Here is a 24,230-nt window from a genome sequence, read left to right on the forward strand (position 1 = left end):
TTACCATGTTTTTGGACATATTACCATGACACATTCTTGAACATGTAGATGTCGATACCACTGTTTTGAAAGTTAAATTCTATAAAGTAAATTGGTTTACCATGGTAAAAGTACAAAGTAATCATTAAGCACCATGGTATCAATATATCAAAGTACAATGGCATTACCATCTGACATTAGCATAACTGTACCATGGCACTACCACAGTAACAGTTTTATGTTAACTGAAAGTGAACATGCATATTATTATTATATCAGTAAAATTTTGAGTCTTAACGTACAGTGTGTGAAACTGGTAACTACTGACCAACAGGTTTCTAATCATATATTTTAAACATTTTAATTGGATATTCACCTAATGATTCTAGTTATTTGATATTTTAGTTTGCAAAATAAGAAAAGAAATGCAAATGTATAATTTTAGTATCGGAGTCATTCTGTCAGAACAGCTAGATGCTAACCAGTAGAAACGTTCATCAAATAGACGCCTAATTACCGCACAAAATAATTCATTAAAAGACAAAACACCAGCAAAACTGTCAAAGTTAAGGAAACAAAACAAACCACAAAAATTCGAGAAGAGCTTACAGACAGTTACTAGTCCATTAGCTTAGCCGTTAGCACAGACTGACGTTTCATAAACAATCCGAGCACAAAACCTATAAAACAGAGACATAAATACCTATCGTCGAAATAAACGTCGAGTTAAAGGCATCCTCCGAGAATCTGAAAAGCACACAGGTCTTCCCGACGCCGGAATCCCCGATCAACAGCAGTTTAAACAAATAATCGTAGGTCTTCGCCATACTGAATGTATTGCGGAAATCCCGCCCGGTACTTCAGCAGACAGCGCAGAATCCGCAAAGCAGCGAGGAACTGACCAATCATACTACGGCGAAGGCTGCGTAAATAAATATTAATGAGGTCAAACTGACGTACTCTGTGACCTCCCTGGAACGTTCGGGCACGTAGCGTCATTAATATTCATAAGATACGCCTTCGTCATAGTAGAATTCGTTCAATCGCCAGCTGTCGTAGCGGCCACGTCGCACGTCAGAGTACGCTATTAATATTCATAAGCTAAGCCTCCGCCGTAGTGTGATTCGTAAACTGTGCTTCCTGAACTAATACAAGACCTCATACTTTCACAGAAATTACTGACGCAAGTCTTTGCCTCAAGGTCATTACTAATTAGCGTGTGTGGCCGGTCAAATTCCTTCATAAATCTTGGCTTCAGGCCTGTGGATTATTTTCCTGACAGTCAAGCTCTTTGTTTATTAATGTAAAACAATTTTTTATATTCATAAATATTTAAATGTAAACGTTTGTATTTATTTATTTATATATATACTTTTTTTTTTTTTTTTTTGCAATACAATAAAGAGAATTTGAGGTGAAATATTCTTGAAAATAAGGTAAAAATGTAAAAAAAAAAAAAAAAAAAGTGTATTTGATCCTAAGATATAATGTCATTATATGTGACATATCTGCCAACAGACAAGTTTAAAAAAAAAAAAAAAAAAAATTTAAATAATAATTCTCATCGATTGGTATGGTGTGCAAATAAGTAAACATTTATTTAGTTTAACATGTATAAAAAAAAAAAACATCAAACCAGTGAAAATAGCCCTTGCAGCATCAAGGGTACAAAATGGTCCCATAAATGACAAACTAGTAAAGATTTCTTAATGCCAAAAATAGTCCAAGAAATCTGTGTTCCAATACATAACGCATTTACAACTTTGTTTTTGATACATTCGCATACATTTCCCTAACATCACTACCAAAATGTATTGTACTAATTGCTTTTTTACCTTTTGTTGTTGCGTTTCTACTGTTTTAAGTATACCTTCCGCCTTTATGTTCATTCAAAAGAAATAAATAAAACAGCACCAAGACAGATATTAAAAAAAAAAAAAAAAAAAACTGAAAAAGTGAAACATTCTTACATGCAGAGCTGGGTCATAATTTTTAAGTCTAAAAACATAACCATTAAAGGCATATTTTGCTTTTACGCCACATATGGTGTTGGAAGTTGTATTTAAATGGGACAAATGGCAACAAGAAGACATTATTTTTTATTTAATGGACTAATAGGTGCATTAGGAAATAATCAGAAAATTGCAAACCAAAATATAGAAAATAATGGATGGAAATAACATAACTTATACAAAACATGAAAAGCTAAACATAAAACACTGCTGGAATGGATGAGAAATTCTGGAATGTTCTTCATGGATTTCTTCTCGTTTGCTCACAAGCTATTGAGCTCCTGAAGCGTTTGATCCAGGACTTGATGCATCTCCAGGTTCTGCTGTTTTGCCTCAGCCACATCCTCTGAAATAAACCAGAACGATGATTTAAAAAGAGACACAAACATCTGTGACACGTTTCTAAACACGATTCTCTAAAGTGTTGATTGCATAACAAGCCTGCTCATTCCAGGCTTTCAATCAGTAAACTATAAACCACAGCTGGGTTATGGATGTAAAATCCCATGCATTTTGCCTCCACGGAGAAACAGATGTTTACAGATAATGCAGAAACCTTTTTAAAGACAGAAATACAATAAGCTCTGAGATTCTTAAGTCATATGCTTTTTTAAAACAAATTGTTGAAGTTAAAAATTAACATTTAAAATATTATTATTCCACTATTGCAAGTTGCTTTGGATAAAATGCATAAATGTACGTGCGATTTAAAAAAAAAAAAAAATGCATATTTGCACATTAATATTTTACAGTAAAAAATTTTAGAAATTAAAAAATTATATATATATATATATATATATATATTTAAAATAAATATTTACATTATTATTATACTATTGTAAGTCATTTTGTATTAAATGCATAAATGTAAAGTGATTTTTTTTTTTACAAATAGTTGCCCTGTGCTCTCAAACTACTTATATATTTGGATATATTTAAATATTTTGCAGCAAAACTTTTTTTTTTAATAAAAAAAAACATTAAATAATTGCATAAATGTAATTGAAAGCATTACATTACACAAAAGAGGATCATTAAAACCTTAAATATAATTATTGCACGTCTAATACAAACAAGTGTTTCTTTATTATTTTGTTTCTCTATGAAAAGAGCAAGAAAGATGGAGAAAGATTAAGACCAGACTCAAGATCAGAGAGGCAGGAAATATTTCATGTTTTTTTTTAAAGCAAGAAAATGAAACAAAAGAGTGTTCAAAGAGCAGAAAAAAACCTTTATTAAATCTTAGAGGAATAATCAAACTTTCAGAGAGTGCAAAATACATAAGGCACCAGTGAGGAAGAAAGGGTGAGCAGAGAAAGAGAGACAGAGGCACAGCCAATCAGGATAGTTTATGCAGAGCAGCAGCGCTTGATTGAACGAGAGAACTGTCAATCACAGTTAGCACTCATAATGTTCAGCTCAAGCACTGCTGACACATAAAAGCATCTATAAGGAGGTCATATCATTGAGCGCATGGTCCAGCTCCTCACTAATGGCCTTGTATTTCAGCTTCTGAGCATAGACTTCATCTGGAGGTCAAAGGTCAAGAGCAGAAAGGACAGGTGTTTCGGCCAAGGATGGAGAACGCAGGAGACAGGAACAGGAAATGACAGACAGAAAAAGAAAGGAAACAGTAAGTTCAACAGGTCCAAGTGGACAAAACACTGCACAGTAATGCCTACAAATGCTGTCTAGTTAGGCAGCTCACTAGATAAAAGAAAGAAGAAAAAGAAAAAGAAAAGGGGCAAGGAAGAAGTAACATGGGGGAAAAAATGCTGTAAAAAAAAAGGTGTAATCCTAAACACTTGTGCAAGTGCAGTATTATGTCATTAAGTTATTTTTTTAATTATATCAATTATATATTTAATATTTATATTTATTGTAATATGTATCTAATATTAATTATTAAATAATTATTAAAATTCAATTTCAGCTGTAAAGCAACAGAAGATACTAGTTCTTAGATATAACAATGGTAATATTTTATTCATTTTTAAATTTATAAATATTTTCTACATATATAAACCAATAATTACAATTGATCCAATATTAATTTATTAAACATTCAACTTCAGCTGTAAAGCAGTTCTACAGAAGATAATTGTACATAATAAACAATGTGAATGTTTTATTAATTTTAAAATTATTTTGTCAATTAATAATAAATATACATACATGAATAATTTGTTTCATAATATTAATCAATTATGAAACAAATTCAATTTCAGCTGTAAAAAAAGCAGCTCTACAGAAGATTTCACATATACGTATATATATTAGTGCTGTCAAATGATTAATCGCATGCAAAATAAAAGTTTGTTTACATAATATATATGTGTGTGTGCTGTGTATATTTATTATGTATATATAAATAAATATATACATGCATGTATTTGTAAGAAAAATATGTTAAGTTTATTAAATATATTTGTTTATATGATATAAAATATAAGAATATAAATATATAAATGTATATGTAAATATTTCCAAAATATATGCTGTATGTGAGTGTATCTATATATACATAAATACACACAGTACACACACATATATTATGTAAACAAAATATATATATTCCATGTCATAAAGAGCTGTCAAAGATGTCATAAAGAGCTCTACAGAAGATAGTGTCATTATTCAGCTAAATTTAGTTCACTGTTGTTTCAATTTCAATAACAGTGTCAATGTTGCAAAGTTCATCAATTATGAAACAAGTTCAATTCAGCTTCAATTCATCCTCTCCAGGTGTTTTCAAGAACCGTTTAAGACGACGAGTTGAACAGGTCGGACGGGCTTACACCGTTAGCTCTGTTCTTTCAGTACAATGAAAAGAGACAAAGCTGTCAGAGGAGACAAAGGTTCATTCCAGCTGACAGTTTTAGTGACGCCATCAGCTGGAATTCCTCAGGACTGAATCACAGCTTACCCTCGAGGTCGTCGATGGTCTTTTCCAGTTTGGCCACCGTCCTTTCCGCAAACTCAGCACGAGTCTCAACCTACGGGGGGAAAATGCAGAGAGAACAAATGTGAAAGGTCAGAGAATGGCCTGAACGGCATGCATCTGGCCTACGAAAGAAAGACTTGCATGCAAAACTATTAGAATGAACAGCTGGTTTAGGTTAAACTCGCTCACCTCTTTCAGTCTATCAGTCAGAACTTTGATCTCGTCTTCATACTTATCCTCTTTCTCTGAATACTGCAGACAGAAAACAAGCAGAAGGCTATTCAGACCACTGGTTCTCAACTGGTCTCAGATTTAACACTGGACATCAAGTGGAAACATGGTGCCAGTATAGCTTACATAAATTCAAATGTTAAAAGTATTGAAATGCATTGATACAATAATAAATGCACAGACCCAACAATAAAAAAAAATGCTACTAAAACCGAATAGACAAGGTTAGTGTGAACACTGAACGAACACTAATATATTGTTTTCTTAGCCAAGTGGTGGTAGCCTGTGGAGTAAATATGCTGTTTATTTTATAATCGTCCATGTTTTATAAAAACACCTTCAATTATATAATTGCATTTGAAATAACAACCGTATTCAGCAACCATTTACTTTGCTACTAAAGAAGATGACGTATGATGATGTGCAGGGGCTTCACTGTTGAGAAGTGACTCAAATGAATCATTTTGAACCAGTTCACTGAAATGAAGCACTAATTCGCTAACATGGATCAGATGTCCTGCATTCATGTTCAATACAATAGCCTTACTCATGAGACAGGAGCAGAACCAGTTTCTGTGCAAATAATTAATTTGTAAATCATCACTCGTGAATCATCACATTCAATTCAACACAACAGCTTAGAACAGAATGCATGCGTTATGAACAATTCGCACAGAAATTCATTCTGCCCTGTGGAATTATGGGTCATAGGTCAGCTGACTCACCTTATCTGATTGAGCTTCTAAAGACTTGAGGTTGTTGGTTACGTTTTTCAGTTCTTCCTCCAGATCTCCTCCTTTACTGTAAAAACAGAGAAAAAGTCTTAAAAATAAAGACTCTAAGAGGGTGTTTTTGGAGTGATGCCACAGAAGAACTGTTTTAGGTTCCCCAAAGAACCTTTCAGTGCTCAGTGATTTTTTTTTAATAATCTAATGAACCTTTTTCCGCTATAAAGAACCATTTGTGGAATGGAAAGGTTCTTCGTGGAATCATCAATGCCAATAAAGAACCTGTATTTCCTCATCTTATTACAGCTCGAATGAGAGTTCCTGACTAAGTATTTTAATCATATCAATTGTTGTTGTGCTTGCAACTAGGTTTCTGCATTTCAATACTGATCATACAATGATACACTGCAAAAAATTATTTTCTTACTTAGTATCTTTGTCTAGTTTTCCGGTACAAATAATCAAAACATTCTAGCAAGTTTCTGAGTGAAAATTATGGAAGCTTGTTTCCGCCCCTGAATAAAAATAAAAAAGGTAATTGCGACTTAATCTTGCAATTCTGACTTTTTTTCTCGCAATTGCGAGTTTACATCTTGCAATTCTATTTTTTTTCTCAGAACTGCATGAAATAAACTCACAATCTTGCCTTTTTTCTCAAAATTCAAACTTGTAATTGTGAGTTATAAACTCAGTCAGAATTGCTTGATGAAGTCGCAATTGCTATAAAAAGTAAGAATTGTGAGAAAAACATCAGAATTGTGAGATATAAACAATTCTGACTTTTTCCTCGCAATTGCGACTTTATATCAAGCAATGCTTACTTTACAACTTGCAGTTACAAATTTGTCTCGCAATTCTAAAAAATTATAATATTGTGGGTTATTTAATGCAGTTCTGAGTTTAAAAAAATAATTTTTAGATTAAGTCGCAATTCATTTTTATTTTTTTTATTCATGGGCAGAAACAAACCTCTATCATTTTTACTCAGAAATTGTTGGTAAATTCACACCATTTTAAACGAGAAGTAGAAAGACTAAAATAATATTTTCTTTTAAAACATACTACAATAATCTTTGCTTTATTTACAACTTCGAAAAAACCTTTTTTAGTGTAAACTTGTATTCTGACTTTTCTTCTCGCAATTCCAACTTAATTTCTCACAATTGTGAGTTTATATCCCACAATTCTGATTTTATAACTCGCAAAAAAAGTCGTGAAGTTGTGAAATTGCAAGTATACATCCCTCAATTCTGAGAAATTTCTCACAATTGCACAATTCTTTATTCAGTGGCTTCCAGAGAAAATAGTTTCAAAGTAAAACCTACATTTTTTTTTTTGGGGTTAGTTAAAGATGTGTACTAACAGTTCTGCAATCTCCGCTCTCTCTTCTGCTCTTTCCAGTTCACCCTCCAGAATCACCAGCTTCCGAGCGACCTGCAAACACACAGAGGACATTCACAGATCCGCTCCTGACTCAAACGACAGAGCAAACCGTATGAAGAGAGAGTGTGTGTGTGTGTGTGTGTGTGTGTGTGTGTGTCTGACCTCTTCATATTTGCGGTCAGCCTCCTCAGCGATGTGTTTGGCTTCTTTGAGCTGTATTTCCTGAATTTCCATTTTCTCCTCATCTTTCATCGCGCGATTCTCAATCACCTTTATGCCTCTGGATACAAAAAACACACAAAAATACAAATAAATAGATCTTATGCTTCATTTGTTATGCATTTCGCCGTCAGCAGTTCTTAGTGATCAATTTCATGATGCATGACTTTTAGTGAGCAACTGATTGTGCATCAGTTGCTCACTAAAAGTCATGCATCATGAAATTGTGCTATTTTAGTTTCAATGATATTATTATTATAGTTAATATTTTGAATTAAATCTAATTATTAATGAACAATTTTTAGTGTGCAGTGAACTGATGGTATATACACAATACAAAGAGGACTGCTAATCTTAAAGACAGATTTATTTTTATTTTTTTAATCTGCATTGAAATAAAGCTAAAGAAAATTAAACAGACTGGTAATAATACTTGATTTTTAGCTAACTGTTGTTATTAACATTATGCTAATTAGATGGATGATTCAAATATTGCATAGATTTTATTTTTCACTTTTTAGAAATATTTTGAATTAAGTTTTTATTCTTAAATTACTGTTTCCGTTTTAATTTTAGTTAAATATTATTCATGTAAATATCTACTTTAAATATTTTTTTGTCATTTTAGTTTTAGTTCTTTTGGCTAGTTTGTGTCTACTTAGGTTTTATTAACTCTTATTTCAGTTTTATTTTTTTTAGTACATCAAGTCAAAGTTAGTGAAAATGAGAAATAATGCCTTGGCCACTAGCTGAAATAAAATAAAAGTTTATATATACTGTGCATATATCTATATTTCTATATATCTATAGACTAATGAATTTTTTGGATTTTTTAAGTGTTCTTGTTAACTGACCGTTATGTTAACAAGAACACTGTATACAGAAGGAACGATAATTAGGTGGATAATTCAAATATTATATAGTTGTTATAGTTCAAATATAGTTTTTATTTGTATATTTTCCATTTTATTTTAGTTAACATTTTAGTCATTTTTGTTGACTTTTTTTTGTCATTTTCATTAGCTTGTGTTTTTTTTTTTTCTTTTTTTAGTTTTTAGAATGTTTCTTTCGGTTTTAGTTTTATTTATTTTAGTACATCAAATTAAATGAGAAATTTTGCTGAAATAAAATAACTATTACATGTTATTTCAGTTAACATTTATTTTATTTCAAGTAACAATGTAACAATCAAGTAATTTCTTTGTTTAATGAATGGTTTCAGCTTTAGTTGAATAATAACTCTAATGTGCACAGATGTATGTGTGTGTGTTTGTTCGGACCTCTCGCTCTCATCCGCCGCTTTCTCTGCCTCCTCTAGTTTCTGGAGCGCGGTGGCCAGTCTCTCCTGAGCTCGGTCCAGTTCCTCCTCCACCAGCTGGATCCTGCGGTTCAGAGCAGCCACGTCTCCCTCCGCCTGTCAACACACAGAGAAACAGTGCTTAGAGATCCCGGCTAGAAATCTGAAGGAACGAGGCAGGATCAAAAGATCCTACAGGAATGCTATTAGAAACTGCTGGATCTTAAAACAATCTGCTACAATCCTACTGGATAAACGGAAATTCTAACATAACAAAACATAAGAAACAAAGAAATGTCAGCTTATCCAGTAAGATCTTTGTAGATCCTTGTAGGATTGACACCTAATAGAAATGCACAAATATATATATAAAAATTGTCTTTTTGATTTGTTTGTTTTTTTTCCCTTCAATATTGTTTATGTGCTCAGTTGCCAATAAGAGTACAAGTTCAAGTTTAAAAGTAATAAAATAACTAAAAGTAAAAAAAAAAAAAACCTAAATAAAAATAGAACTACTGTAAAAGACAATAAAATTACTATTTTTAAAACTATAATCAAAATGAAAACAGATAATATAAAAATAAAATCTAAATATTAACAAAAACTATAAAAGTATATCACTGCTTAGCTTTAACTAATTTTATTCCAGCAAGTTGCCAATCAATATTTCTAAATATTTTTCACCTCTTTAATAAACCAAACATGTTCTAAATTAATTAATTTAATATAAAAATAATATATATATATATATATATACATTTAAAATAAACAAATTAAAGCATATTTCAATAATAATAATATAATATTTTTTCTATTTTACATAATATTTTGAATATTATATACAAAAGAAACTTACAAAATAAAAAAAGTTATAATCTCCATGATACTAAAAGCATTTTTATTTCATAAAACTTCCATTTTTGGCTAAACTAACTGTTTAAGCTCTGAGAAATCAGTAGTTTTAACACACAAAGAGAACTGTAAGCACATGCGAAGCGGATTCTTTCAGTTTCACTCATTTGAATGAGAGCTTTCCTCGGGCCACGCCCACTTCCTCTAACACCGAGCAGAGTGGGCCTCACGCCTTATACTGTGCTCAAACACGCATCTGATTATCATACCATTATGAGTCTTTAGAAGCAGCAAATCTTTTTGGTCTTTACTGCACAGATATCAGGAGACCTAATGGATTATACTTGGAATTAACCCTTTGTGCTGCTCCACAGACACACAGACAGGAGGAATGTTAGTCATAGATTTACTTCTAGCCATTCAAAAGTAAATCAGCTGCTGATGCTTTACTGGAGAGTGTAAATGAGTCTCATTTCAGCTGAGATGAGGAACCAGATTCTCCTGCAGTCATTTCAGAACAATGCTTCTGCTGATGTTTTGGACTTGTTTTCCAAATCTATATGGATGAAAGGGCATCTGTGACATCTTTTTCTAAGAGACACATGTTTGGTGAAAGCACACAGCGACAAACAAGACAGGAAGTGAGAATGTGAAGAACGTCATACCCCCGACTAAATGTAGACAGCAGTTTCCAGGAAAGGGGCTGCTGTGCTGCTATATTAGTGGTCAGTTTTATCTTTTTAAAAAACCATGGTGAAAAATGTTCTAAATTCTTTACAAATTAATATAACATAATATTATACTATACATTTTTATATATTATATAATCTATAAAATCTATATTTTTATATATTATAATGTTATATATACACACACACACACATACATATATATATACACACACATATACACACACACACACACATACATATACACATACACATATATATACACAAGTGTGTGTGTTTTACATATATCTTACATAATAAATATAAGTAATTGAAATATTTTGTATATTTTATATAAATTTATATATTTTGTATAAAATAAAATAAAACTTCGATTTTATGGATGGATGGACGGACGGTTAGATAGACGTGTATATATATATTTTTTTTTTTTCACATAGATTTTTATAAATAAATCTGTACACATCTTTATTATACATTATATGCAAGTCTTTATACACAAAATTTAAATAATATTTCATTTAAAAATTAATTGGTCAAAAGGTGTGAGACGCAATACAAAACACTCGTCTGACAGCTGCTCACAGTAATGTTTCCACTATAAAGCGGGTGTAAGCGAGCAGAAATGCTGCTGAGGTAACAAGGCGAGAGTTTGATGTGGAAAACGGTTTGGAGTTTTTTCCAGATTCAGTCATGTAGGCTTACTTCAAAAATAATATTTTTCTCGCCACCAAGTGGAGAAGAAATCCGACTTTAACACCCAGGTTAAAGTGGTTTTCCCAAACCTATCTTGAGTGATTGTATTTTAAATGCACATTTAACAAAAGCTGATTAACCCACCAAGTGTAAAGTCTTGCCACCAGAATGAAATGCTAATGATAATATGAAGTTTATTTTGGAAGTCCATAACTGTATAGAAACAAACCTTAAAGTCTCGACAAGAAAAAAGCTGCTGAAAATTTCCACCAGATAGAGTTCATTTAACACAGGTTTACTATAGAGGGGTAAGTTGTCACAATTGGCAACCTGCAGCTTATTGACACTGATTTGCACATAATAGCCTTCCTCAAAAACATCTTTTCCAGCAAAATGTAAATGGTAAAACAATTATAAAACACATTCCTAAAAAGCAAAAAAAAAACTCGTGTCGTGGCCAGCAGAAATGAATAAAATATAAAACACGTGACATTTTTCCTTGATTACACAAACACTTGTTTTCTTTAGCGGTGGTTTATAAACTTTAATGAGAGTAGATTTTAATTTAAACCATAAAATGTGTTGTTAAAACAACGGTATTTTAAAAATAACTGGTTGGGGCAAGTCATCACATGTGTTTTAAATATTGTAGCATACAATTTATTAATTATAATATTTGTTAGCCGATGCGTTGACATTTTTGTATGGTGCTTATTTATTTTTTGAGTTTTATGTATAAATAAACTTTTTTTAAAAGGCAGATTTTCACTGTAATCGTGTGACAACATGCCCCTGTATGGCGCCAAGTTTCAGATATATCTGCATGTATTCACTGGCGTACACAATGTGACAACTAGCCCCGTTCTCTGACCTGCTGGAATTTTTGTTTTGAGAATAAAATTCACAAAAATTCTCAGACCTAAATACTGTTGAAGCATTTGTGCAACTGGTCTTTTAGTGAAAACTTTTCAGGCAGCGTGACAACATGCCCCGGTGTACGCAGCATCACGCTAAAATACCGTGAGAAACATGCACTAAAGTGTGACAACTAGCCCCGGTCTCCACCATTTCTGTTCAGCGAGGACCGAAACGCGCGAAAAGCAGCAGAGAAAGAAAGAGGAGTGTAAGGAAGGAAAGGTAAGATGGTTTCCTCACTTTCTCCCGCAGGTCTCGTTCATTGTCCAGCTGCGTCTGCAGAAACTGCGCTCTGTCCTGCGCATCATCCGCCTGCTGCTGCAGACACTGGATCTTCCTCTTCACGGCGTCTAAAGACTTCACAGACATCTCCAAACCTTCATACAACCCCCCTGAGCGATCTGCAAACGCCAACAGAGACCGAATCCGGCTGGAAAAGCGAATTTCTAAACAAACCAAGAGCGCAGATTTGGGTCAGCTTCTGTGCGTCTCAAAACTGTCGCAAACTTTGCATTTGCGCGTCGCTGATTCGCGGAGCCGCAGAATGAGGAATTCTGGAAAAAAGGGCAGGAATGCGCAAAAAAGAGTCCAATCCCAGGAAGAAGATGCGGGTTTCGGATGACATCAGGGGGTGGTGTTCCTGTTTGACTCCTGCTGCTATTATGTGCTGACTTTTGGACATATTTGGAGTTTCTTATGAATGACCATGTGTGATTGCATCATAATTGAGATATGAATGCGTAAAATCCTCAATGCACAGAAAAAAACGACTACCTTTCACAACAGTTTAATGCATTTATTTAGTAGGCTACATACAGGAGAATTCTGTCATTTTTCTGAAACTTCATGCACATCTCCATCACACCTCAGATGGGATATTAAGTTTAATAGTAGCCTGTTATGTTTTGGGAATGACAGGCATTTTAAACATTTGCATTTGACTTAAAAATGGCTAAAAATGGCAAATTGCATGTGTGTATGTTTATATAGCCTATCTATATATATCACAATTGGGGTCTGATAGTTTGTAATTTATATTAATTTATTATTAAATTATTTATTACATTTAATACATATTAATTAATAAAAAAAAATATTTATGAATGAAAGTGATGGCTAGTTTTCACATTGTTAATATAAATGTAAAATAATCAGACCCTAAATGCAATTTTTTTTTTTTTTTTTTTTTTTTAAAGGAGGTTTGATTTCAAAAACGAGCAAAAAATAAGTTTAATACAGACTGTACAACTATTATGATGTGAGTTAACATACTTGGCAGGTCGGAAAATTATTATTAAAAATAACGTAACACCCATGAGATGGCAACTTAGATCATATTTAAATCACATGCATCTGTTATTTACAGAAACACAAACATACATGCAAAATGCACAAGATTTTTAAGCACATCTACTGAATGTAGCTCCAATACTTCCACAGCTTCTTCATACGTTCTCCGTGTGTTCTTCAGCAGTAAGTGCTGTTGTAATTATTGGCCCTCTTACAGCAGTTATGAGGCACCACAGACCTCTAGTTCCCAATCTGACTGCATGCTGATGAATTTCACACGCTGTGCTCGGAAACACACTCTCACAATGTCCAGACAGAAATAGAGCTATTGTCTGGCTCGGTCAAATTTACATGAAAAGATAGTTCTGACTCTACATTCTGATCGCATGAGCCGCATTGTAAAAACGTATGTGCTAAACACACACCTGTGTGGACATTTTATATTAATGCACCATTATAGGCAGCCTAAAGTCAGGCTAATGAACTGCATTACTTGCTAGAAGAATTGTTTTCTCCAATTATTATTAATAAATGTCCTTATTTATATATTTATCATAATGCTTTACCCACCATTTTTGAAAATCATCAATTCAAGGGTGTTTACCTATATGGTAAAATCAGCTTAACATAAAACTTTCACGGCTTTCTTTAATCAGTTCACTGCCTAATAAATTGCACAACGCTCTCATAATACCATTTGTATTCCATTCAGTGAATTCCAGCATGTGTGGGAGTATTTTTGCTGCAGACGACTTGTGTGTGTGTGTGTGTGTTTTCCCCAGCAGAAGATTGTATTCATTAGATTCAAGAGCTGAAGGTTCATTGTTTGCTTTAGTTGAATTCCTCACATTCCAGGGCTGGCTGTGTGTGTGTGTGTGTGTGTGTGTGTGTGTGTGATTGTGAGTGAAAAGAAAGAAATGAAGTGAACTTCATGCACCGCACAGTCTTATGCTGTTGCCTTGTATAGAAATATTACACAAATTGCAAGACGGTGCCGTAATGATCTATATCTGGATGGTAAATGTTTTATGTCCATATAATGAAATAGAAACAATCTGTCAGTATTTCAAATATATTTCAGACTGCTTATACAAAACCTGAACTGCCTTACTGTCTACAGCCTAAGACAGCATCCTTTCAATTTCAATATAACTAAATAAAAGTTTGGTTTAAATAAAAGTTTTGGCTCTCATATTTTAATCAGCATAACACACACACAAATATTGAGTCCAATAGAAAAACACTGTATATTCGAAAGAATATTTATATTTAAAGCAATGCATTCTGTGATTGTTAAAAGAAAGCATATTTTGTCGTTTTTGATGTCTTTTTGAAAAGCCAAAACACTAGGATGACTTTATTAAAATGTTGTCTAGGTTTTGGAACAGAGCTTATTTTACATACTATAAAAACATGCAGTAGATATAAGCATCTGCCAAATGCATAATGTAAGTGTTCAGGAAAGTTTGGAGTAATTTTTGGAAATGTTTTTTTTTTTCATTTATTTGATCAAAAATACAGTAAAAACAATAATATTGTGAAATATTATTACAAATTAAAAGAACTGTTTTCTATTTGGATATATATGCTCAAATTAAATTTATTTCTGTGATCAAAACTGAATTTTCAGCATCATTACTCCAGTCTTCAGAGTCACATGATCCTTCAGAAATCATTCTAATATTCTGATTTGCTGATTAAGAAACATTTCTAATTATTATCAATGTTGAAAACAGTTGTGCTGCAAAATATTTTTGTGGAAACCATGATTGTTTTTTTTTAATTTTCAGGATTCTTTGATTAATAGAAAGTTCAAGAGAACAGCTTTTATTTGAAATAGAAATCTTTTGTAACATTATAAATGTCTTTACTCTCACTTTTTATTATTAAAAGTGTATATATACAGTATAGAGAGAGAGAGAGTTTTTTAGTAAGAGAAAGGGGTTTTATTTAAACTGTCCCTTTAAGAAGTATAGCCTTCATTCTCTTCCAGTGCTTTAAAAGAATGCAGCTCTGGGACGGTGGACGTCACGACCAGACAGTTTTTTTATAATGTTTCTCGGCTCTCATGCTTTTCAGTCTGGATTTTCTCCCTGTGGGTTTCAGAGGTGGCTCTCGCCCTAAATATCCATTTCCTCTGCATGTGAGCCCGGATTCCACAGCTTTCTGAGGTTGTTTTGTTAAAAAAAAAAAAAGGCTGATGAGTTCAAGTAAGCCTTGCTAGAAAATTGCACACTGAAGACGTTTGACGTCTCTGGGGCGTCCGGTAACAGAATGAGTGGGAAAGACATTTATTCAAGGCTGTCAGCGGTAGCCGAAAAGGAATGTGGGGAAACTTTTTCTTCCCGTTTTTTTCCACATGGAGCTGCTGACATGCTCCCACTATGATTAAAGCATCTTTGTTGCTGGCATGAGAACAATCTGTCTGAAGCTTCCCATCCCGACCAGGTGCAAAGGTTTACCACAGAGCCACATGCGTATGAAAGCAGCGAGGGATCATTATTATGATCCCATGCGTTTTTGATTTTGATGATGGTGTTTAACCGAAAACCGACGTCTTATTAAAGAAAAATCATTTTATCTGTATAAACAGTGTCTAATGCTTGAATACTCACGTCTGATGCCTTTTTCTCAGACAGCTCCAGCTTCTCCTGAGCGTCTTTGAGAGCTTCTGAATATTTGTCCAGTTCATCTTCAGTTCCTTTCAGCTTCTTCTGCAGAGCAAGCAACTCATCTTCCAGCTAAAAACCAACAACAGGACATAAGATTAGCGGACGGACGGACGGACGGATGGATGGATGGATGGACGGATAGATAGATAGATAGATAGATAGATAGATAGATAGATAGATAGATAGATAGATAGATAGATAGATAGATAGATAGATAGATAGATAGACAGAACGACAGACAGACAGGTAGATAGATAGATAGATAGATAGATAGATAGATAGATAGATAGATAGATAGATAGATAGATAGATAGATAGATAGATAGATAGATAGATAGATAGATAGATAGATAGATAGATAGATAGATAGATAGATAGGTAAGTAGACAGGCAGGCAGACGGATACATAGAACGACAGACAGACAGACAGACAGACAGACAGACAGATAGATAGATAGATAGATAGATAGATAGATAGATAGATAGATAGATAGATAGATAGATAGATAGATAGATAGATAGATAGATAGATAGATAGATAGATAGATAGATAGATAGATAGATAGATAGATAGATTAATCATATCGTTTAATCTTCACTGGCCTTTCAGCAAGGTTCATTGAGGCAGTAGTGTGTGTGTGTGTGTGTGTGTGTGTGAGAGCTGAGTGTATTTTCAGATCATGCTAACAGTTCATCTGCACTAACGAGGTCATAAATATGATCAGACAGCTCAGCATGAGTACTCTGTGATCAATGCTCGTCCTCAGAGACGTCTGTCTGCGCAGCTGCAGCTGAACATCACTGACATCTGATTATGTCTGAGAGGACTGACAGGATCTGTTCCATCTGACACACGCATGAGCAGCGGATCTGTGTTCGTCTGCATCACTGAGCTGGAATTCTGTTTGTGTGATTCTAATTCTAGAATCTGCAATCTTCTGATCATCAACACTTACGTTCCATCAGCGTCTCCAGTGAGCAGTTCATACAACATGACAAAACTAAACCACGTCTGAGCTGCAGCTCAGAGTCTTTTGCAGTAATTATCATTAGTTATTATTTTGTGTTAATTGAATCTGAAGATATATATAGCAAATATTTTCAAAATAGATTAATCAGATTTATTTGTTGTAGATCTGATCTGTGATTAAAATCTCCAGCTTCAATTAATACAATATATATATTACAATATTCAATATGAAGATAGTTACTGCATATGAGATAGAGCCTGGCCTGAACTGCAGTTCTATATAATATAATATAATATAATATAATATAATATAATATAATATAATATAATATAATATAATATAATATAATATAATATAATATAATATAATATAATATAATATAATATAATATAATATAATATAATATAATATAATATAATATAATATAATATAATATAATATAATATAATATAATATAATATGAACCAGACATATTTGGTTAATCTGTTTTGTAAACATTTGCTGTTGTTAAAATGAATTTATGGTAGATATTAATAATGTAACAGCTGACTTTAAATTATTAATGCATTTTAATTAAAAATAAAATTAAAAATATTTTTGATTATTAATAAATAATATTATAAGTACTATTTTTATTAAAAATAAAATCAAAATATTGTATATAATTAATATGTATATAGTTTTGTGTATAATTTTAATATGTATATAATTAATAATATAATTTGTAATTATTTTATTGATTTCCATTGTAAGGTGTAAAGTTACACATGCAATTTTGACCTTTTTTTTTTTTTCTCCCAACCACTTGCTATTCTGTATACAATGATCAGAGTTTAAGTAAATAACATAAACATAAATAGTTAAACAAGAAGATTAAATGCACTTTTAAAAGAACCATTTTGGCTCCCCAAAGAACCTTTCAGTAAACAGTTTCTTAAAATAACCACTTTTTTTTCTTATTGAAGAACATTTTACAAATCTAAAGAACCTTTTGTGGAGGGAAAGATTCAGTGGATGTTGAAGGCTCTTAAACATTCAATAAAGAAGCTTTACTTTGAATAAAGATTTTGGCATGAAATAGCCAAACTCAAAAACTGCCAGGCATCCATTTAATGTCCCATAACAACAACTCATGAGTGAAATGAAAATGTTTAGAATCCAGACATGTTGTCTCTCTGAAATGTTTGGGGATGTTGAGAGATTTGTGGGATGCTTCACTCCAGAGAGCCGTAAACAACTCCAAACACAGAGAAACAGCTGGCACGCTTCTGGATTATTCCTGTGCTCCTAAAGTCCTCACCATCCCCACTGATGCTGGGAATGTCTGGGAATGAAGCCACCCTCCTTCAGTTTCCCTTATCCAGAACCAGTCAATCAGTCAATTGCCATATTGCCAAAAATATAGAGAATTATTTACATTTAGAGATTTCTTTGGCTGTTCCATTAAGACCTTCTATCACCCATGGAATCTCTCCATTCCACAAACGGTTCTTTATAATGAAAAAATGTTCTTTAGATTACTAGAATGTTCTTCACACTAAGAAAAAAGTGGTTCTATTAGGAACTGATCACTGAAAGATTCGTTGTAGAACCCAAATGTTCTTCTATGGTATCACTGCAAAAAAAAAATATAATAATAAATTACAAAAATGAAAACTCTCTTTGAGCTCTTTTCTGTAGCTCTGCTGATTCTGGGCCTTCATCAATTTCATGAGTTGTTTTCTGGAATGCATGTAAACTACTGAAGGAAGAACATGTGCACTGGACACTTGATTATACTTTTCCAAATTAAACTAAATTAAAATAAAATAAATACATACATGCATCCATAAATACTCTTAGGTTTGGTATTAAAAAAAAAAAAAAAAAGTAATATAGTATCCAGTATATCAATCAGAAATGTCACAAAAATCTAAAATCTATGTTGTTAACAAAATAACTCATCTTAAATCTATTTGGATGGATGGATAAATAAATAAAATGGGATTTATTTATTTAATTTATTATTAAATAATTGAAAAAAACTTCTTGCAGAATCTATCTATCTTGCAGAAAAATCATTAAAAAAAAAACATGTAGGATTTACTTTGAAACTATTTTGACTCAGAAATTGCTAGTAAACTTCACAAATAATTACAGCAAGTAACACTGAATTAAATGTGAAATTTTGAAGTAGACTGACATAGTAATGTACTTGTAAAATGTATTCAAATAATATTTGTTGAAAAGTTTTTTTTTAGTATTCAAAACTCATTTTAAGCAGTTAAATAGAAGTCTTTAGAGTAAAAGATTTTCAAAATCATGAAAAATATAATTTCAATAAAGTGTCCAAACTTTTAAACAGCTTTGCAGTATATACGAAAGTAAAAGCATCTGATACACTCTCAGAAATAAAGGTACAAAAGCTGTCACTGGGGTGGTACATTTTCAAAAGGTGCATGTTTGTACCTAAAGGGTCCATTTTAGTACCTTAAAGGTACATATTAGTACTTAAAGTGTACATATTTGAACCTAATAGGTACAAAAGTGTACCATTTGAAAAGGTACCGCCCCAGTGACAGCTTTTGTACCTTTATTTCTGAGAGTGTAGCATCAGGATGGTCTCCCTGAACTCATCAGTCTCAGATCTGAGTCTCACCTGTTTGCACTTGTCTTCTGCTGTCTTCTTATCAGACTCGGCCTGCTCCGCTCGGTCGATGGCGTTCTCCTTATCCAGCTTCAGCATCTGCATCTTCTTCTTAATGGCCTCCATTTTGCTCTATCTGCTCTTGGAGTTTCTTACCAGAGAGAGAATGAAGAGGAAACCAAGAGCTATCAGAATCTAGAGCAAAGTCAGACGGAGAGAGAAGTCACAGCGCTTTTCCTCGTCAGATGAGGAGGTGGAGTGACGCCAGACAGCGGGAGAGAGAGAGGGAGAGAGAGAGAGAGAGAGAGAGTCCACACTGAAACATAACCTGAGGTGTAGGAGACGAGTCTCGTTCCCTGGTGGTTCCCTGTTTGAACCCCTTCCTCAACACACACACACACACACACACACATGTTTGTTTTAGTGGTTTACGGGGACTCTCCATAGGCGTAATGGTTTTTCTACTGTACAAACTGTATGTGCTATTGCCATACACCCACCTAAACCTACCCCTTACAGGAGACTGTCTGCATTTTTAGATTTAAAAAAAAACACCATTTAGTATGTTTTTTAAGCCTTTTGATTTACGGGGACATAGGCAGTGTCCTCATAAACCACCTTCAAATTGTAATACCTCTGTCATACCCATGTCATTATACAAATTTTGTCCCCGTAAACCACAAAAACCAGTACACACACACACACACACACACACCAACACACCAAAATGTGCAGCTCCCCCTCCGCAAGCAAACATTTTACCCACAGAATGTCTCAAAGTCAGCCGATTCCCTTATTTGGAGCGAATGCATGGAGCAAGATGTGGTTCGGAGGGTTTAGTGGCTCCTCATGCCTCATTAAGTCAAACTGACCCTGTTTACTTGCTTAAAACACGGCCCTGGTCTTACTGTGAATGATTCATCAGTGCATGTTAGTTTAATTCTAAAATGACTTTCCTTTTGGCATCATCAGTACCTTTTATTTTTAATCACCATTCTGGTATTTAACACCCATTTTTCGTGATTTAATCAATATAATAAATACATTTCACACTGTATTTTTTCATCATTGAGTGTCCTGTTTCAATCAGAAATATCACAGAATGTCACAAAAATCTAAAATCTATGTGGTTAGCTTAATTAAAAAGATAATTAAGTAATAAATAATTAATTTGAAACATTTAAACATGCACAAGTGGATATAGTTTATATATTATATATAATTTATTATTAAATAATTAATTTAGAACATGCAATTTATTTTTAAATAATTAAAACAGAACATTTCAACATGTAACAATTTTCTTTAGCACAAATTATTTTATTATTTAATAAATACACAAATTTATACATTACATATAATTTAGTATTAAACTATTTTGCTTTAATTACATGTATAATAGAAATATATAATTTTAAAATGTATTAATTATTAATTACTATTACTATTAATTACTATTTTAAATGTTATATATTTTATATATTATTAAATAAATAAAATGAAATAAATACCAACTTTTTTTTTTTGATTGTCATCTTCACGACCAATAGAGTTTTCCTGGTTGTTCTCGTGTAGTTCGATCTACAGTCATGTGTTTGATTCAGCGGTAATAACAGGGTTGGTTTGGCTGCTTGAGTGGAAGGGGGGGAAAAAAGGACAAAATGGAAAAAGCTGAATTCTGAGCCAAGAAAAAGTCTGAGACGAGAATGCTTGTGCAAATCTGAATTGTTTTCTGCTGTGTTCATCAGGAATGAGTACATTATTTAATATTGACTTGTTTTGCAACTTACATTTTATAGATATTTATTCTGAATAATATGAATTGTCCTCCACGTACTGTCTTCAGTATCCCTCCACACTTTATTCTCACATAATTAACTCAAATCAATATTCCATGTCTATTTATTTATCTATTTATGTGGTAATTTGCCATATAATTAGCAGGATAATGTCTAATGAGTCAGTCATTATCACAAAACAAATACCGTTATTTCTTAAATGCATTAAGTTTGTATCGCTGTTCAGTTTTGATAATGACATATTTGACATTACACACACAAGAGGATGATATTTAGCGGCTCATGTAATGTGGTCTCGAGGGTCTCAGCTCAGACAGGTGAGGCTAATGATGATGGTCTTTCTCCAACCTGGGGGAACCTAACAGCTGCTGGGTCTTAAAATACAGTCAATAATCAAATGATAACATTTTTAAAAGCCTCATGCGACACAAAACACAACAACTGTGGTAATCCAGCAGCAACGAGTGACAGATCTGCTCCAGTACAAGAGTCTCATGATGAAACATTTTTCTGCTTACATAAGCTATACATATATATATATATATATATATATATGTAAGGATGCATTAAAATGATCAATGGTGACAGTAAAGACATTTATAATGTTTCAAAAGATTTCTAATTCAAATAAATGCTGTTCTATTCATCAAAGAATCCCGAAAAATAAAATGCATCACGATTTTCACAAAAATATGAAGCAGCACAACTGTTTTTAACATGGTTTCACATAACATGTTTCTTTAGCAGCAAATCAGCATATTAGAATGATTTCTGAAGGATCATGTGACACTGAAGCCTGGAGTAATGATGCTGAAAATACAGCTTTGATCACAGGAATAAATTACCTTTTACATTATTTTCACATAGAAATCAGCTGTTATAAATAGTAAAAATATTTCACAATATTCCAGTTTTTATTGTATTTTAAATCAAATAGACACAGCCTTGGTGAGCAGAAGAGTTTCTTTCAAAGACCTTAAAAAAAACGTACTTTATTGGTATTGTATATATAGAGAGGGGTGACTATAATACAATAACGTCAACTTTTAATGTTTAATCTTTACTTTCCTCCATGCAGCTTGAAGAAACCATATTTGCTGCCTGCTGTTATTATTGCATGCTGAAGTGTTACTCATGGACACACAGTGCACCTCCTCAAGGTTTTCTTAATTTAAACAAACTCATTTGAGAAACTGCAAGGAGGACAAGTGATAGAAATACAGTGGAGAGAGAGAGTGTGTAGCTGTATCATTGAAAGGAAAAAAGATCCTCCCACAGGAAGTGCATCTACATCTCCTCGTGCCCTATTATGGTAAAAACACCCCAAAAAGCATGTGGGCACCTTGGGAATAGACCGATTTGATAGTGTGAGTCAAGAGCATAGCTGAGGTCCTGAGAATACTGACTGCAAACACTCCACGACTGCACAGCAGAAATGCACTTCAGTTGACACACACTCAGGGTTATTACAGCCAACACAACTACAACTAAAATCATAAAAAGGATGTTTGTTACTTGAAATAAAATAAACACTAACTGCAATTAAATAAAATATATATGTAGATATATAAACTAAATTTATTTGAGCTAGTTACCAAGGAAACATTTCTCATTTTCATTTACTTTAACCTGATGTACTAAAACTTGAATGAAATAAAAATGTAGAAAAATGACATATGCATATGTGTATAAATGTAAAACTAATAAAAACGAGAAAAGCACACAACAGAATTACTAAAACTAAAATGAGAAGAAAAAATCATAATGTGATATAATATAATATAAATACTGTATTAGTTATGCACAGTTATATTATGTAGTATATATTTTATATATTAAAACCTATAGTAGTATCTCAATCACAAATAAACATATGTTTAGCTGTTGTTTCTGTTTCAAATTTACATTTTCTTGGACATAATTTCTGTCATCTATAATATATATATATATATATATATATATATATATATAACTAAATCATCAGTTACTTCCATAAGTTATAACCTCAGACCATCTGACAGATGCTTAAATCTAAAGTAACTTCCTGTCCATTCAGTCTGTACATCTGACCAGCACTATGTTAGTCGAGCTACAAGAACTCCAATATAAGTTGTTGTTGGATGTGTTTGAAGCTTCACATACAGCAGCGGCTTATTATATCTGTGAGCTCATGAGCTTCCACTGAAACCAGAGGAGCCTCCGATCTTCGACATCCTTCATTCACAATCACATTTAAAGTTCAAGGGTGATTGTGTTTCTCTGTCACTGCTTCAAGAAACAACTTAAGTCCTGCACCGCTAATGACATGTTCAGAATGTGAGACTCGTTTATTCTGGCATCTCAGGAACTCCGTGATGCTCATTAAGAAAATGCAGTAGTATTTGAAAAATGGGAAGAATATGTAGAACTACTGTTCAAAAGTTTGGGGTCAGTAAGATTTTTTTTTAAAGAAATGATTGTTTTTATTTAGCAAAGGTGCATTAAATTGATCAAAAGGACATTTAAAATGTCACAAAAGAGTTATATTTCAAATAAATGCTGTGCTTATGAATTTTCTAATCATCAAAGAATCCCGAAAAAAAAAATGTATCACAGTTTCCACAAAAATATGAAGCAGCACTACTGTTCAACATTGATAATAATCAGAAATGTTTCTTGGGCAGCAAATCAGCATATGATAATGACTTCTGAAGGATCATGTGACACTGAAGAAATTCAGCTTTGGTTACAGGAATAAATCACATTTTACAAGATATTACAATAGAAAACAGTTATTTTAAATTAGAATGATATTTCAAAATATTAAAGTGTTTTCTGTATTTTTGATCAAACAAATGCAGCTCTGGTGAGCATAAAAGACTTCAAACCTCACATTTTAAACTGTTGCTGAATTTTAGAATGACTGAAAAGTTTTCTTCATTATTTCC

At 32.7% G+C, this 24,230-nt stretch overlaps 3 protein-coding genes across 7 annotated transcripts in view; 1 reads left to right on the forward strand and 2 right to left on the reverse strand.

The window, feature by feature from the left end:
• rab8a (RAB8A, member RAS oncogene family) overlaps positions 1 to 892 on the reverse strand; it is a 12,446-nt gene extending 11,554 nt beyond the window's left edge. The window contains exon 1 of one of the 2 annotated variants that reach the window (XM_058793317.1): positions 683 to 892. In XM_058793317.1, coding sequence (XP_058649300.1) covers positions 683 to 806 — 124 coding nt within the window. In that variant the 5' untranslated portion in view covers positions 807 to 892. The remainder of the gene's footprint in view (positions 1 to 682) is intronic. The other variant, XM_058793308.1, reaches the window with a different exon arrangement.
• Positions 1 to 4,094, forward strand: part of cib3 (calcium and integrin binding family member 3) — a 23,168-nt gene extending 19,074 nt beyond the window's left edge. Inside the window, 1 exon segment of the mRNA XM_058793328.1 lies at positions 3,501 to 4,094. The gene's annotated coding sequence lies outside the window, so the exon portion shown is untranslated.
• Positions 1,554 to 19,767, reverse strand: tpm4b (tropomyosin 4b). Of its 4 annotated transcripts, none has more exons than XM_058793272.1 (9): positions 19,517 to 19,757; positions 15,851 to 15,976; positions 8,777 to 8,910; positions 7,440 to 7,557; positions 7,258 to 7,328; positions 5,892 to 5,967; positions 5,125 to 5,187; positions 4,918 to 4,987; positions 1,554 to 2,337 (listed from the first exon to the last, which is right to left on the reverse strand). In XM_058793272.1, exons 1-9 carry the CDS (start codon positions 19,628 to 19,630, stop codon positions 2,255 to 2,257), a joined length of 855 nt encoding a protein of 284 aa, XP_058649255.1. In that variant the 5' UTR covers positions 19,631 to 19,757; the 3' UTR covers positions 1,554 to 2,254. The 4 variants fall into 4 exon arrangements, with proteins under 4 accessions (XP_058649255.1, XP_058649271.1, XP_058649264.1 ...); XM_058793281.1 differs by lacking the exon at positions 1,554 to 2,337 and adding an exon at positions 2,896 to 3,520 and having other exon boundaries at positions 19,517 to 19,767; XM_058793288.1 differs by lacking the exons at positions 15,851 to 15,976; positions 19,517 to 19,757 and adding an exon at positions 12,186 to 12,869.
• Between the last annotated feature and the right edge of the window lie 4,463 nt (positions 19,768 to 24,230).

Source organism: Onychostoma macrolepis, chromosome 02 (genome assembly GCF_012432095.1).
Source record: "Onychostoma macrolepis isolate SWU-2019 chromosome 02, ASM1243209v1, whole genome shotgun sequence".
Lineage (NCBI taxonomy): Eukaryota > Metazoa > Chordata > Actinopteri > Cypriniformes > Cyprinidae > Onychostoma > Onychostoma macrolepis.

Excerpts from the sequence above, each read along its gene's own strand:
- tpm4b (XM_058793272.1), bottom strand. The coding sequence starts at position 19,630 with ATGGAGGCCATTAAGAAGAAGATGCAGATGCTGAAGCTGGATAAGGAG. Across the intron at positions 8,911-15,850 it reads CTGAGAAAAAGGCATCAGAC|GCGGAGGGAGACGTGGCTGC; the intron begins GTGAGTATTCAA and ends GTGTGTTGACAG. Across the intron at positions 5,188-5,891 it reads TAGAAGCTCAATCAGATAAG|TATTCAGAGAAAGAGGATAA; the intron begins GTGAGTCAGCTG and ends TTCTGTCTGCAG.